Source organism: Tiliqua scincoides, chromosome 3 (assembly GCF_035046505.1).
Source record: "Tiliqua scincoides isolate rTilSci1 chromosome 3, rTilSci1.hap2, whole genome shotgun sequence".
Classification (NCBI taxonomy): domain Eukaryota; kingdom Metazoa; phylum Chordata; class Lepidosauria; order Squamata; family Scincidae; genus Tiliqua; species Tiliqua scincoides.
The window spans coordinates 218170849-218183563 of NC_089823.1; the positions used below are offsets into that span (position 1 = coordinate 218170849).

Consider the following 12715-nt stretch of genomic DNA (forward strand, 5'->3'; position numbering starts at 1 on the left):
CATCGTCCCTGGTCAGTTTACTGTTCGGACTTATTTGGGAGGGGGGGATGTCAATCTATTAGCATCCTCTGGTTCCTTAATTTTTTTTTTACCCTCTCCTCCAGGCTTTTGCCCCATCCTAGTCTCAACAACCACTTCTATCCTCGCATTGATTTCAGTTTGGTCTATTTCCGAGGAAATGTGCTTGTAATTGACTACATTCCCCCCCCCCCCCGCTGCCTGCTCCATTAGAACAAAGTTCAGGCTGGTCAAAGGCGCTGCTGGGGACGGGGGACGGGCAGATTTCTCTTAAGAGACTCGGGTTGCAATCTACTCACACTGACTAGGGCGTAAGCCCCATTGACTATAATGGGACTTATTTCTGCGTAGAAATGTAGAGGATCGGGCTCTGGGCCGGCCAAAATCCCAAACAGCCCGAGATTTCCCGGGTTTGGAGAAAGAATTTGGCTGCTCTGTTGAAAATGCACCGGGAGGTCGAAAGCAATTTGTAGATTAGCATCAACTGGAGATGGGGAAAACCCTGTACAGTCCTGTGCGTTTTCCAGGGCGTAGGAAACGGGTGTGATGAAGAGAGCTCTGGTTACAGACGCCAGGACTGTCATCGAGACAGTCTGAGAAAATGTGGACAGTTCCTTCCTCACCAGCAGGGCAGCAGCCCCTCTCTTAGATGGCAATCCACGTCCACAGTTGCTTGGGAGTAAGGCCCCTGGAACTACAAGCACTTATGGGCAGTAACTCCTAGTCACCCTTGCCTGGAGAGGAAGTTTAATGGAACTAGGTGGAACTTACTCTCGAGTCAAAATTACTAACCTCTTCCAACACAGTGCCCTTAACATTTCATCATCTTTTCATGTTTTTGTCTCAAATGGAAGTAACATTTAAACCCGCGTTAGGACATTCCTTGCGAATCCGTCTTTCGTTTTCGTCCCTGTTGGTTAATCATCTCTTTCAATCCACACGTTGAAACCCGACAGGAGACTCCAGATGCGGAGAATTAACACCTTGGCTATTCAAAATGGTTTAGCTCTCGCCTGTATAGTTAATTGTTTAAACATTCATCACTTTTTTTTCCAAAGCAGATTTTAGAGAAAAGGGGGCTCGTTCGATATTTGAACTTGACACAAAGAAGGCAGAAGCTGAATATTTGACAGCCCAAGCCTATGCCTGTCTACAAAGAAGAAAGTCCCATTAGAGTAAATGGGGCTAACTCCCAGGAAAGTGTGGTTGTAGCCTGAGAGCCCAAGCCTATGCATAACTACTCAGAAGCAGGTCCCATTTGAGTCAATGGGGGTTACGCCCAGGAAAGTGTGGATAGGGTTGTAGCCTGAGAGCCCAATCCTATGCATGTTTACTCATAAGCAGGTCCCATTAAAGTCAATGGGGTTTACTCCCAGGAAAGTGTGGATAGCGTTGTAGCCTGAGAGCCCAATCCTATGCATGTTTACTCAGAAGCAGGTCCCATTAGAGTCAATGGGGTTTACTCCCAGGAAAGTGTGGCTAGGATTGTAGCCTAAATCGTGCGCAGTGAAACAATAACAAACCACCGGAGAATCGTCTTCGTTCTCTATTTAACGTTTTAGCTTCTAGGTATTCCGATGGACAATCCTGAAACACGAAAATATTGGACTACAGTAAAGCGAGGGAAAACTGACCTTCGTGTCCTGGCAACTGGGAGGAAGTGATTTTTTTTGAACAGTTTAAAAAAACAAAACCCAAAGAATTATTCTGATGCACAAAAGTAGGAAGGAAAAGGTTCGCAGAGCGAATTCTCAGAGGGAACGCGAACCTCAAACACTTGGAAATAGGAGCCATTGAATTCAATGGCACTTTTCAGTTCACGACCTCAATTACTGAACTCTCGGTGACCAATGGTTTCTCAATTACTTATGTAGGGTTCCTCCCCCCCCCCCCGCATTGACTCAACTCAGTTTCATTCCAGTTTCTTGCATCCCCACGTCGATTCCGGTTTATACACGTCAATGGGAAAAAGAAACACACGCACAACCCCAGATTTCACCAAAATAGGGAATGTGGGTCCAGTTCAGGCAAAACCTGGGATCTTTGCTATTTATCTGCAGCTCGGGAAGAAACATACAGTGGAGTTTTAGGGGAAAAACAACAGCTCAAGTTGTCCATTGAACGTGGAGCCAGGCTGTGCTTGTACAAATACTGCAATGGTCAGGTCTCTTTCCGAGCTCGAGCCCACGCATGTCTATTCAGAAGTACATCCCATCAGAGTCAATGGGCTTTACTCCCAGGAAAGCGTGGAGAGGCTCGCAGCCTCAGTTGCCTATAATTTCAAGCGCGTTCAGCGCTTCCATCGCCGAGGCATCCCTAAGATGAGCGCACAGCAAAAATCAGGAGGGGGAAAGACCTAAGGCAAGAGGTGGAAAAAAAATGACCCACACAATACTCGGTATGTCCGAAGTAGTAGTTCTGCAGTATGTATTACGGTATGTATTGGCCACATCTCTCGCCCGGCTGAGCAGGCCAGCAACTCTGCCTACTCTGGATCGGAGGGAAGTCTGGAAAAAGATCTGCTCCCTTGAATTAATTTAAACTTGGAAGAAAAGGTAGGCATATATATAGAGAGATACAGATATAGATATTTATATAGATCTATATTTCTCTCTATATAGAGAGATATAGTTATCTATATAGGTATAGATAGATTATCTATATATAGATATATATAGAGAGAGATAGTATAGATAGATTCTATATAATATATGATAGATATATAGATATAAAGAGATATTGATATAGTGATAGATATAGATATCGCTGCATCAATCTATAGATATAGATATAAATCGATATAGATATATCACGATAGATATAAGCTGCAATCCTATCCACACTTACCAGAGAGTAAGCCCCATGGACTATAATGGGGCTTACTTCTGAGTAGACATGCATAGGTTTGGGCTCATAGATGCACAACACAAGCACTAGATAATCAACACACACACACACACACACACACACACACACACAAATACAAATGTCTAATGTGAATAAACTTTTCTCTTTGCAAGGGCACAGTATATCCAACATTCCCTCGAAAAACGAGACCTGCACCGGCCTGTTGAACTGCATTGCAGCTCCCTAGGAATAAGCGTAACTCTGCCGCTCAGGGCAGTTTGAGGACCCCCCTCCCTTCCCCTGGCCTATTCTTCTTGACCCACCACCCAGAAGCCACCCAGAGCAAATCAAACGGCGGCTACTTTACTCTCCCAGACAAAAGCCCCTCGCCCATAAAGAAGAAAAAAAAAGGTTTTCTTAGCTAGGAGGAAGAAAAAAAATAAAATAAAAGCCCTTGGAACCTCAGTTCCAGGAGAGAGTGAGCTTCTTTAATTGCTCTTGGCTCCAATGAAAAAAGATAAATTTTCTACTGATTCTTTTTTCTCCCTCCCCTCCTGCAACCATCACACCCCTCCATGGTCTCCACTGGGGAAACAAATTTGCACCTACCCTCAGAAGGCCCATCATTTCCAAGGGAAGAAAAATGGCAAGGTTTTTTAAAAAAAGCAATTTGCAGATAAATCATTGCAATTTTAATCACAGAGCATCTTATGCAGGCAGAGCTGTGTGATTTATTCTGGTCTGGTGTTTTTTTCTTCCTGGGGGTGATATTTGGAGTGGGGGGGGGGAGAAAAAAGGCAGGGGATGAAGCAAGGGAAGGGATGTGTGTGCCCACATTAAACACAACGCAAGGAGCAAGAGTTAAGTGTTGCTCTTATGCTATCAGTAATTTAAAAAAGAGAGAGAGAGAGAGAGAGAGAAAACAATCATGCCACTCTATGTGCATCAGTAGACCCTGGGAGCTCAGAGGACTGGTCTCTTCGATCGATGTCATCGGCGCTCTTAGCTTGGCTGCGGGGGCTCGATGTGCTCCGGGATCGTTTAGTAAGGTCTGCCTGCCTTGTAGAGGAGGAAGGCGCTGAGCTCAAACTACGGAAGCTCGTTAGCGGGGCGGCATTTGGCGCGCTCGGGGTCTTCAGGAGGTAAAGCGGTTCGCGTTTTCGTGGCTTGGGGGTTGCCATGGTTGGTCGTGGGGCCTTAGAAGCCAGGTCTCCGGGGGGAAGGAAGTGCCTCACTATAGAGAGGCACCGCCTTTCGGGGGGGGGGGGCTATGAGCACTGCCTTACCTCCAGAGCCCAGGTCAACAAGGCGGGTAGACCTGGGCTCCTGCCTGGACATGAAGCCCAGGTCTACAGGTAGACCTGGGCACCCACTCTGCCAACTGGAGCCTCCTCTTCCACGTGGGTAGACCTGGGCTCCCTGATGGCCTCTGTGGTCAGGGTTTGCTGGGCAGGTAGACCTGGGCTCCTACTCTGACTGCACCCTGGAGCCATCCCTTCAAAGCAGGTAGACCTGGGCTCCTGTTTGAACTGGCCTTTGTGACTGAGATTTGCTGGGCAGGTAGACATGGGTTCCTGCGTGGGCTTGAAACCCAGATCTACCTGACAGGTTTACTGGGTGGGTAGATGTGGACTCTTTCCTGGGCTTGGAGCCCAGATCTACCTGATGGGTGGACCTGGGCTCCTATTTTGGCTCTGCCCTATGGAGCCACATCTTCCAAACAGGTAGACCTGGGCTCCTGGTTGGCCTCTGGAGTCAAGGTTTGCTGGGCGGGTAGACCTGGGCTTGGGCTGTGCTTGAGCTCCCCATCCTGGCAGGTGCTGTTCCTGCTGGCGTGGCAGTTTGGGTGGGGCCACACACCCATGGCCCCTCCTTGGATCCACCCCTGCCTCCTTTGCAGGTGTTGGTGAGGGAAAAGAAAAAAGGCGCCTGAGGGCGGACATGACTGAGACTTACAAAATTATGCAGGGGATGCATAAAGTGGATAGGGGGATGTTCTGTTTTCCTCTCACACAACACCGGAACCAGGAGACATCCACTAAAATTGAGTGTCGGGAGAGTTAAGACAGACAAAAGAAAAGATTTCTTTACCCAGCATGTAATTAGTCTGTGGAGTTCCTTGCCACAGGATGTGGTGATGGCATCTGGCCTGGGTGCCTTTAAAAGGAGATTAGACAGATTTATGAAGTCCATCACAGTTTACAAGCCATGATGCGTATGTGCAATCTCCTGGTTTTAGAAATGGTCCACCTCAGAATGCCAGATGCAAGGGCATTCTGCACCAGGATGCAGGTCTCTTGTTGTCTTGTGTGCTCCCTGAGGCATTTGGTGGGCCACTGTTAGATACTGGGAGCTGGACAAGATGGCCTTTGGCCTGATCTAGCAGGGCTCTTCTGATGTTCTTATAAGGGAAGAGAGACAGGCAAGGCTCACATCTTGTCTCCCCTCACTTGCCTGGTAGGGTGGAAAACCCTTTCCCCCTTCTTAGGCCTCAGTAAGTGGTATGAATCTGAGCGAGCTCAGATGCCCACCTGAGTGCCCCACGACCACTTCCTCTCAACTCCAGGGAGGAACAACCCTCTGCCAGCTTGTGTTCTACGACACATTTCCTATGCATCAGTTGTGTCACTTCTCCTGCTTTGGTTTTAGGCAGGAAGGGAGAATTCTGCCAGGTGCGACTTCTCCCATTGCAGAGCTGCAGTGGTTCCAGTAGAAAAAAAAATCATTTTTTATGTGTCCCTTTTAAAAAGGACCAGGAACATCTCTTGGGGACTTGTGGCCTTAATCTCGATGATGGTAGGTCAGTGGTTCCCAAACTGAGCCATGGCTCTGCCTAGGAGCCGTGAAAGCCAGCCAGAGGAGCTGTGGAATCCTTGCAAAAAACTCTCCACCCCATTCTAGGTATAGGATTGTAGCCCTAATGTGGAGCCGTGGCCAATGTCCCAGTAGGACAAGTGAGCTGCCAGTTGAAAAGGTTTGGGAACCACTGAGGTAGGTTAAGGTCTCTCTGGAGAGAAAGAAACCTTTCCTGTTGTTGACTCACTCAAACATCTTCCTAGAGAAATCTCTCTGCTTTCCATTTAGCAGAATGCATGCCCAAAGAAATACTCTCCGGTTTGGTTCCTGTAGGAACATCAGCTGCTAGTTTCCTAGAAGATAACAAAGGGTGAAAAATGAGAGGGCATACTAGTTTTCATCTCAAGATCTGAAGATACCTCTCCCAGTTGATTTTTGAAATAAGAGTAGTGGTTCCCAAACTTTTCCGACTGGCAGCTCACTTGACCTACTGGGCCATTGGCCATGGCTCCCCTTTAGGGCTACAATCCTATACGTTGTATAGGGTGGTGGTTTTTTTGTAAGGATTCTGTGGCTCCTCTGGCTGGATTCCATGGCTCACAGTTTGGGAACTGCTGGATCAGGTTCTAGGCCAAGATTACATGGGGGGGGGGAAGGAGGAGGGATAGTGTGTCTCATCCCAAGACCAGAAGAGACCTTTCTCAACAGATCTTTGGACTAAGACTAAGGCCAACATCACATAAAGGGGAAAAAGTGGGTCTCATTCCAAAACCTGAAGAGATATGTCTCAACAAATCTTTGACTTAAGACTAAGGCCAAGTTTCAAATCTTGTCATACTGCTGTTTATATGAACAAAATATATTAAACTGCCTTGTACTGAGTATGATCGTTGGTCCACATAGCTTAATATTGTCTACAATGTTAGGCTCTAGGGTTTCACTCAAGGGTCTTTCCTCACACTGTGTGGATGTGCCAGGAACTGAAACTGGTGCCTTCTTCAGTGATAAAGCATATCAGGTGCTACTGAGCTATAGTTCCCCCACCTTTGTATTAAGGCCTTAAAAGAGGTGTAGCCTGAGGCTGAAGTCCTATGCACACTTACAGTATTTGGTTGTAAGTCCTGGAACTCAATAGTGCTAGGATCAGTTTGTCAGGGCAAAAACCATTTTATTTTCTCCCCAACAAAAATAAATGTCTTGTCTCTACATTCAAGGGTCGTGACATTCCCAAACTTAAACCATTTATATTTCGTTGTACTGAAATTAATAGGCTTTGCTTTCAAGTACTGTAAATGTGATTAGGATTGTACTTTTGTGTCCTGTCACCTTTTCCCAAGTTTCCCCACAATTTTTGCAAAGTCTTCCTAATGTAGACTGAGGCATTGGCTAGGATCTTCCAAGGACCTTCTGTTCTTAGAATCTAATGGCACTTTTGCCTCATGTGTTTATAGATTGGATTATTCATGCTGATCCTCTGGTCCTTAATCTGGTATTTAGACTGGCAGGACTTGGCATTGCATGATTTGTGGGTGTTAGGTGTGCAAAATCAGTGTGTTTGACATTCAAAGAAGTTGTCTAGAATTTTTTTCTCTGGCACCAAGAAGAAAATGATTTTCACCCTAACAAATTGATCAGATTGTGTTTTAAGTGCTGCTTGTGTTCTAGTCTAATTCTTTAGCCCATTTTTGCCCAGCCCACAGGTGTACACATTTGGTCCCTGTTGTGTATATGTAACATTGGGGAGAAATGGCTTAAACACTTCTCCATGTTCTTGTTGTATCTGTTTCCATATATCAAGGTGCAATGGAGATGGACTTTGCACTAGTGTACATTCCTTGAATGCTGATAATGTTTAAGATTGAGCTTTATTCTCTTGGTGTCTTTTGCTTTTTAAAAAACTAGCTTGTTACAATGGGTCGCCGTTCATCAGACACTGAAGAAGAGAGCAGAAGCAGAAGGAAAAAGAAACATAGAAGGAGATCATCTTCAAGTAGTTCTTCTGATAGTAGGTCTTACAGCCGTAAGAAATCAGGAAGAAAGTCAAGGTCACGATCTCGAGATCTCCAGTTTCATTCGCATTCATATGAGAAAAGGTAAGTTAATAAACACATTTTGCATATATTTGTAGATGAGGCTCCTATAGTTAATCCAGTGGCATAATTCTTGTTTTGGTGCATGTACTGAGCTAATGTGTGAGTATCCTGCTCTATCAACTTTTTTTTTTTGGAAATAAAATATTAGAGACAATAGCACGGAGGAAAGTCAGGCTTTATTTGTGGTGCCGTTGAAGTGGTTCTGGATTTGTGTATTGGTGCAGTATTATAATGACATTTTGGGTCTGTTTCACTTGGCTGTCATAGTTTGTTGCTTAGCTGAAGCAGCAACATGTGCTGTAAAATCTCCAGATGAATTGGATTACAGGCAGAGCTGTTCCTAGAAGGGTGTGGGTCTGGGCCAAGAAAAACAGTGTGGGTCTCCCCTGTGATGACTATGCATTGCTCATGAAAGAGTAGGGCCCAGGGCGGCTACCCAAGTTGCCCTACTGAGGGATGGTTCTGATTACAGGATATGTGGTTGAATTTGGCTGTGCCTGGTGAGATGCCTCATGTGGAAGAAGAGGATTGGGAATTTAGTTCCCTCACCACCCCTCCAGGGTAGTATAAATTTTGATGGAATTTTCACAAATTTATGCAACTGATGGTTAGATGATAATTCCTGTGACTGAAAATGCTGCTCTAATCTTTGCCCAGTTGGCATCTCCCCGTTCTTATTTGGTGCTCTCTTCCAAGATTTTTCTTGTACTGCTCTCTTGTCTTTCTGTTTACTGATAAGTGCTTTTCAAAATTCAGAAACTGTCTCCTTGCTGTTTGTTTAGGGTGGCCCCTTTCCGTATCTATGCAAGAATAAGCATTAGGTTGTATTTGTAGGCAGTATCAATGGCCCGCTGAGGCTTTCGTCCCCTTTCCCTGAGAAAAGCCTCAGGCCCTGCAGTGGGGTTTTGCAGGTCTGTGCCAGCTATGTTGAAAGATTGTTGAAAGATTCAGTGTTGGGCTTTTCAGCTCAACATGGAGGATAGGACTGGTCTGGTTGAAGGCCTAGCGCTGGTGGTCCCTCCTCACAGAATGCTGTAAATGTGCTTTATGGCACGTTTATGGCACCCAGTGCTGGTGCTGGAGGCTCATTGGTTTGGACATTTAGCCATTTAAATCAAGAAATGGGCTTGGAAAACGTGAACTGTGAATTCTGTCCTGTGTTCATTTATGTAACTTCTGAACTTTGGCAAACTGATTTTCAACTTTTTGCATGTGCACTGGCTGATTTTTAATAAACCTTTGTCTATAAAGTGCCTCTGGCTTTTGCAATTTTGGGGTTTGTATGCAGCTCTCAGATTTTTGGAGAGCTGCATTTAATATTTTGCAGACTGAAATAGAGTAGTTTTCTACTTGAATATCTTGTACACCTCTCAATGTGACTTCAACTTGTGGAATCAAGGTGCTTTACCTCCACTTTTTAGGGAGTGGACAGAAATTACATAGATGTCAATATCAGTGGCACAGTCACTGAATAGTGGGAATGTAGGTGAAAATGCAGTTATGAAGGAGTACAGCTTTGTGGGTGGAGAGTGCTAGCATCAACTATTTTTCCCAGCTGGGTTTGCCCCACTTTTCCTTGGGCCCTGTGTGCGCATGCTTTCTGTATGCCTGTCTGTCCATTTAGAGGGGTTTGTACTTCTGTCTACTCTCTCTTCTGTATTCTTACCTTAGCTGTCTCTTTTGCTTTCAGTCCTATTCAGCTGTGGCTCACTCCATGTTAGTATGCCCATTAGATGATTTGTATTAGTTTGTAAATGTGGGCTAGACATGAGTAAGTCCTTGCAAATGTCTTTGCCTGAAATCTTGGAGGAGAAGCTCCCTTTTCCCAAAGTCCTGTGCTATTATTCAGTTGTGTTTCTAGACAGCAGTAGTACTCATGGTTACTCACCTCTGTATTCCTACATTCATCTTGACCCTTTGCTTCCAGGCCTGTTAGGCATGACAGTATCTGTCCCTTTCCGTTGTATGTGTTGGTTGTTAAGTCTGCTTATAGCTCTGAGATAAGTGTGGGGATTGCAGAAACAGTTGTTAGTGTCACCAAGGCACTAATGTCTCAAAGCAGGGGAAACCATTGCTATTCCCATATGCTGCTTCTCCTCAGAAACTGCATTTTGGAGAGTCTCACAAGCAGAAAAAAGCACAGATACATCAAACACAGTGTATGACCTTTTTTCCTCTCCCAATTTTTTAAGGTTTTCATATGCCTATGAATATATATCTATATCTATATCTATATATATGAGAGAGATACTTTTTTCCAGTCCTCCTTGGAGATGCTAGGGACCGAACCTAGAATTTTCTGTATACAAAGCATGTGCCATGCCACTGAGTTCCAGCCCCTCCCCTTTAGAGAGTGCGTTTTCCACTTATACTTTCTAAGTAAGAAGTTAGACACACTTGGAGATATAGGTCATTATTTGGATAGAATATATACAACCTGCTCTGTATTATAGATAAAAATGTGCTCTTGAGCTGTCTGGATCTTGTGGATCTTAAAACAGAATTTCACCCTGTTAATTTCTTTGCAGTCAATCATAGGTTAAAGTGGCAAAAATTGTTCCCTTCAGGAAGTTCTGATAGATAGAATCCCTTAGGATTTGTTTCTGTGGACCAGTTTTTAATATTTACATGTATCCCCTCAAGGGACATAGTGGGATTATGCAGATGACATGCAGCTTTATGAATATCTCTCTTACTGTGCAGATATGACTATCTTGACAGATAACACCAAGCTTGAGAGACCCTGGAGGCTGGATGAGAACCAGCTGGCTTATTTGAGTCCAGAAAGATCTAAGTATTTGCTTTGAGGATTTGGCTTGCACCTCTGTCTTGACCTCAACATAGCAATAGAGCCAGTGGCTCTTAAGATAAAATGAAATCTCAAGGTCATGCTGGAATCAAATTATAGTGATTGCTGTTTCATAGAATACTAGAATTGGAAGGGACTTTGGAGGTCATTTGGTCAAACCCTCTGGTCAGCACAGGCAACTATAGCAACTCTGATATATGTCTACCTAGCTTCTAATTGAAAACCTCCAATGAGGGAGACCCCATCCACTGCACACAAGAAAAAATGTTCTAGTGCCAGACAGCTCTTACAATTAGGAAATTCTTCCTTATGTCTAGTTTAAATCTACTTCCCTGTAGTTTCAACGCATTGGTTTTTGTCCTGCCCTCAGGAACCACCACGTAAGGCCTCCTTCTCTGTGACAGCCCTTCAGATGGTTGAAGATGGCAATGTATTTCCCTTTTCTCTTCTCCAGGCTAATTATACCAAGCTCTTTTAACCAGTCCACATAGGACTTGGTTTTCAGAACCATCACTATCCTAGTTGCCCTTCTTTGTACCCACTCCAGCTTACCAGTATCCTCCTTAAAATGTGGTGCCCCAAACAGATGCAATATTCCAAGTGAGGTCTGGCTACTGCAGTGTAGAGTGGAATTATTACTTCTCAGGAACAGTGCTTCTCCTAATGTGTCCCAGAAATGCATTCACTTTTTTTTGCAGCTGCACCAAAATGCTGGTTCATGTTCAGCTTATGGTTCATTAAAACATCTAAGAATGGTTTCACACACCAGTTCCTTCAGTATCCTGGGATGTAATTCATCTGGTCCTGGAGACTTAAATTAATTTAAAATAACTAGGTGTTAACTTCTCTGTTTCCTGAGTCTTGTGCCCCTGGGTCTTCTTCATTAGTGTGACTATTGGGTTGAACCACCTTCTCTTTGTAGGAGAAAACAGATGCACGATAAGAATTGAGCAACTCTGCCTTTTCTCCATAATCTGTTACCACTTTCCCATCTTCTCCATGCAACAGATCTACTGCTCCCTTCACCTTCCTCTTCTTTGGATATAACACCCCCCCTCCCCGTTTTTGTTGTCTTTGGCATTCCTCACAGGCCTCAAGCTCATTCTGCTATGTAACTTTCCTGACTTAACCCTGCAGGTGTGAGCTATACTTGTGGATTGTTCCTTCTCAGAAAGCTTTGTGCAGCTGCACTGGTTCCCTTATGCATCTCCCAACCTTTCTTCTCATGAGAACTATTTGTGACAGTATCTCACTTTTCAAAAAATACCATCCCTCTTGAACCATTTTATTTGACAATTCCTGCCATGGATACAACACATGTTCTCTGAGCCCATTGAAATTGTCTTTCCTAAAATCCAGAATATGTCGGACTATCCTTAGTCGTCCTTTTCCTTTATATCAAGAATTCCAAGATGACATGGTTGCTATTGCTGAAAGTCCCTGCCACTGTCACTTGATTCATTCTTCCCTCTTGGTAGACTTAAGTTCAGAATAGCAGACCAGAATTTGTTCCTTGCTCGGCCTTGAATTATGAAGTTGTCTGCTAGACCAGAGGTTCTCAAACTTTGAGGGTGTTTTACTCCCTCAGTAAGCTCTTGCGGGGGAGAGGCTAGAGCAGCGATGTGATCCCCAGGATCGTGTTGCTAAGAGGGGCAACGGGGGCTGCTTTGCACTCACATTATGTAGGCAGGACTGTAGCAGGAGGCGCAGGGAGCTCTGCATAGCGCTCCCCTAGGCTTGGAACGTTTGCTAAAAGTGGGTGCAAAGCACCTCCTGCAAAAGGGAAGTGCTTTGTACCCGCTTTTAGCGAATATTCCAAGCTTCGGGGAGCACTGTGCAGGGCTGCGCAGGGCTCCCCGCACCTCCTGCAGCCTGCTGCAACCCTGCTTTCTTGAAATAAGTGCAAAGCGCCCCCCTTAGCGACACGATCCCCAGGATCATGTTGCTGCCCCCCTCCCCTTCCTCTGCCCCTTAAAGGGACGGGGGAAGTGTTACACAAACTGGTGGGTTACGACCCGCCAATTTTAGAACCACTGTGCTAGACAATTCAAGTATTTCTTGGACCTCCTACTCTTAGCCGAATGAGACATCCAGCAGAGATGAGGATAGTTGAAGTACACATTACTATTATGGTTTGCCTCACAGAAACCTT

At 44.9% G+C, this 12715-nt stretch overlaps 1 protein-coding gene across 1 annotated transcript in view; it reads left to right on the forward strand.

The window, feature by feature from the left end:
• Window positions 1-4027: 4027 nt before the first annotated feature.
• Window positions 4028-12715, forward strand: part of RSRC1 (arginine and serine rich coiled-coil 1) — a 241903-nt gene continuing 233215 nt past the window's right edge. The window contains exons 1-2 of the mRNA XM_066621738.1: window positions 4028-4047; window positions 7564-7754. Of these exons, the coding sequence (XP_066477835.1) occupies window positions 4045-4047; window positions 7564-7754 (194 nt within the window). The 5' untranslated portion in view covers window positions 4028-4044. The remainder of the gene's footprint in view (window positions 4048-7563; window positions 7755-12715) is intronic.